This window comes from Verticillium alfalfae, genomic scaffold (genome assembly GCF_000150825.1).
Source record: "Verticillium alfalfae VaMs.102 supercont1.6 genomic scaffold, whole genome shotgun sequence".
NCBI lineage: Eukaryota > Fungi > Ascomycota > Sordariomycetes > Glomerellales > Plectosphaerellaceae > Verticillium > Verticillium alfalfae.
The window spans coordinates 1,819,979-1,823,073 of record NW_003315033.1 but is presented as its reverse complement, the minus strand read 5'-3'; the positions used below and the strand labels follow the sequence as shown (position 1 = coordinate 1,823,073).

Sequence of the window (3,095 nt, the reverse complement as noted above, 5' to 3'; positions counted from 1 at the left end):
ATTCCTTCGTGACTGTAGCTGCGTAAACAGTCGGCACAGCACCTTCAAACTGATCTTTCTTGAAGGTTCCATGCCAACAGTCATACCATAGCCAGCCAAGGGGAAGCTGTCAGGGTTAGCGAGCTCGTCAAAGGGGTGATATTCAGAATATCTTACGCCTCGAGGATGTCGACCTTGGTCTGTTTCGTGCTGACGAAGCCAGGGTGCGTCGCGTTCATGACAACGTCCGGGTGTCCGTTGGCCGTGACCTTTCTGGCGAAGTATCGCGCATACAAAATGTTCGCCAACTTGCTGCGCCCATAATTGGCGTTCACACCCTTGTCTTCATTGATCTCATTGAGGCTCTCGAACTTGATGTCCGACGGCGCGCCCTGGTGAGCATTGCTTGCCTGGACCGTAATGCGAACAGTGTTACCCTTTTCCGCCGTGGACTTCATCAGTGGCAACAAATGGCTCGTTAGCACGACGTGGCCCATGTGATTGATGGCCATCTGACGATCAACACCAGACTCTGTCAGCTCATGGGGCATGATGCCACGTCCGGCATTGTTCACGAGTATATCAAGCCGGTCATTCTCCTTCTTGATCTGCTCGGCAATCTCCATCACGCGGGGCCAGTCGGACAGGTCGCACTGGATGAAGTGCGTACGATCAGCGACCTCCTGGCCGAGCTCTTTGGCGATGGACTCTTTTGCTCCTTCAATAACCTCCCTGTCCGTAGATAGACTGTAGAGCTTGGCAATGTTGTGCGTGAGCAGGGTGTGGGTGACGCCATAGCCAATGCCCTGACTACCTCCTGTGACAACAGCGACTTTGCCAGCGAGGTCCGGTGTCTGATTGAGAGACCACTGATGTGTTGAGAGATTCTGGGCAGGTCCACCAAAGTTCTCGCCGATGGTGTTCTGCAGTCACTTGAGCATTGTTTCTCGCGGGACCTGTTTGACATTCATACCTTGATTGCCTCCATTGTCGGTGATGCGTTTCGCTGCAAGGTCTGGTGGAAACCGCGGTTCTGCCTCTGTGCCAGTGACGAAAAATGCTTCTGGGAAGGGCAGAAAACGTGTGTCACACTCTGCGGGTTTGCTGTCTGTACTGGCGATTTTGAGGTACTCGTCCGTCGCAAGACAATGGAAAGACGCAGGGAATACATGGGCGTGTCTGATTGAAGTGAACAGACGCGTTATGTCCAGTATTCTTGTTTATATGTTACTCACATGCCCTGTCAATCATACCGACATGTCGTGGTTCAGAGCGTCAATGTCTCGTCATCATCTTTCCATGACGCGCTGACATGGAAGCAGGGGCCGCCGTTGGTTCGGATGGGTTGTGGGTCGCTTGACCGGCAGTTAGCCGGAGCATATGCGGCCGGCTGTGGGGCCGCATCAGATCTGCTCCGGTATTCCGGTGTAAAGAGGAGCTCGATGGGAATCAAATGCTCCGAAACTCGACAAATTACTTCTCGAGCACTCCCCATACATTGAATCACCGACAAGACGAGGTTTCAGCAAAGAGGTGGCACAAAAATAATGTGCGTATTACAAGCTACATCTACTGTCTCTCCAGAACAGGTGGTATCAATGATCTCAAGAACCGCTCAATCTATACAACGACGTCCAAAATCACTGCTTCTCGGTCGGCGACGAACGACCGGAGACCTCCCCCTTGGCCTCGGCGTTGGCCGTGGCACTCTCGACAGCCGCAGCGACATCAATGTGGAAGAAGGGCCTGTTCATACCCTGCACGGCAGCCAGCTTGCCGTCACCGCGGTTGGCGAGCTGAGCCACGCCAACGGACCTCGTGGGCGCAATGACGTCCTCCTCGTCGCGGCTGGCGGTGCGCTCAATGGGACCCTTCTTCTCGATCGAATCGGAGGAAGCATCCGTGGCGGCGACGCTGAAGATGGGCTTCCAGCGACCCAGGTTGGGCTCGTCCTTGAGGGAGGGGTAGCCGAAGCCGGCGACACCGAGAGCGCGACGAGTCCAACGGTTGGTGACGTTGGCGAAGTGCCACTCGACGACCTCGGGGTCAGCGTAGCGATCGAGCTGGTTGCGGACATCGATGAGGGTCTGGATGGAGGTGACATCGACATTGTTAACGGCGGCGAAGTCGAGAACGATAGCGCGGAGGATTGGCCTGCTGTCGTTGAGATCAATCTTGGCGCCGCGGCGTGGGCCAGGGTCATTCCAGGGACGATCCTATTTCAGTCAGTGACCAGTTCAATCCCAATACACAAGAAGGTACTCACTCCGAGCTTCTCAAACTTGTCCAGAATAGTGCGGCGGGTCTCCTTGAAGACGTGGGCACTGAGAACATCCATGTAGTGCGCACAGTTGGTGTAGTTGAAACCTTCGCCGAAGCGGTACACGAACACACCAGGGTACGGCGACTGAATATCAATGACAGGGTTGGTGCCGTCGTCTTTCTGGACAGGGATGTAGGCCTCGCGCGTCTGCACTCCGAGGGACTCGCCCTTCTCGTTGAAAGGCACGTCCTTGCCGGCGGTATCCTTGGTGACGCGGTAGATACGGACCTTGCCCATGAAGTGGCCCTTGGCCTTGGCGAGGCGAAGGAGCAGGAGAGCGGCCGAAGCGGCAACCGTGAAGTAGATACCATTCTCAATGTTGGTGAAGATGGTGATGAAGACACCGCCGAAGAAGATGACAACCTCGAGAGGCGAGACTTCCCAGAACTGGTAGACGACGTTGGGAGGGGTGATAAGGTCACCGACAGCGTGGATAATCAGACCCGCAAGACTGGCCATGGGGATGTAGAAGAACACGGAGGTCAGGACGTAGAGAGCCAGGAGGACGATGACGGCGGTGAAGATACCAGCCAGGGGTGTGCGAACACCAGCCTTGGACTTGATGGCAGTACGGGAGAAAGAACCGGTGGCGGGGTAGGCACCAAGGAAGGGGCCGAACAGGTTGGTGAAGCCAACAGCAACAAGCTCCTGCGAGGGGTCGATGACATAGTTGTTGATGCGGCCGAACGACTTGGAAATGGCAATATGCTCAATGATCAGAACGATGATGGTAGCGGGCAGATCAGGAGCAAGGGCCGAGATAAGACCAGTGCTAATATTGGGAGTACCGGTG

General features: G+C 55.4%; 2 protein-coding genes across 2 annotated transcripts in view; both read right to left on the bottom strand.

Annotated features, from left to right (window-relative positions):
• Positions 1-152: 152 nt before the first annotated feature.
• VDBG_05665 (retinol dehydrogenase) lies at positions 153-967 on the bottom strand (the record flags this gene model as incomplete). The annotated part of the gene is made up of 2 exons (XM_003004506.1): positions 153-902; positions 953-967. 2 exons carry the CDS (start codon positions 965-967, stop codon positions 153-155), a joined length of 765 nt encoding a protein of 254 aa, XP_003004552.1.
• A 652-nt stretch (positions 968-1,619) lies between these two features.
• Positions 1,620-3,095, bottom strand: part of VDBG_05664 (sulfate permease) — a gene marked incomplete at both ends in the record, with an annotated part of 2,748 nt that continues 1,272 nt past the window's right edge. The window contains 2 exons of the mRNA XM_003004505.1: positions 1,620-2,195; positions 2,246-2,992. Coding sequence (XP_003004551.1) covers positions 1,620-2,195; positions 2,246-2,992 — 1,323 coding nt within the window. The remainder of the gene's footprint in view (positions 2,196-2,245; positions 2,993-3,095) is intronic.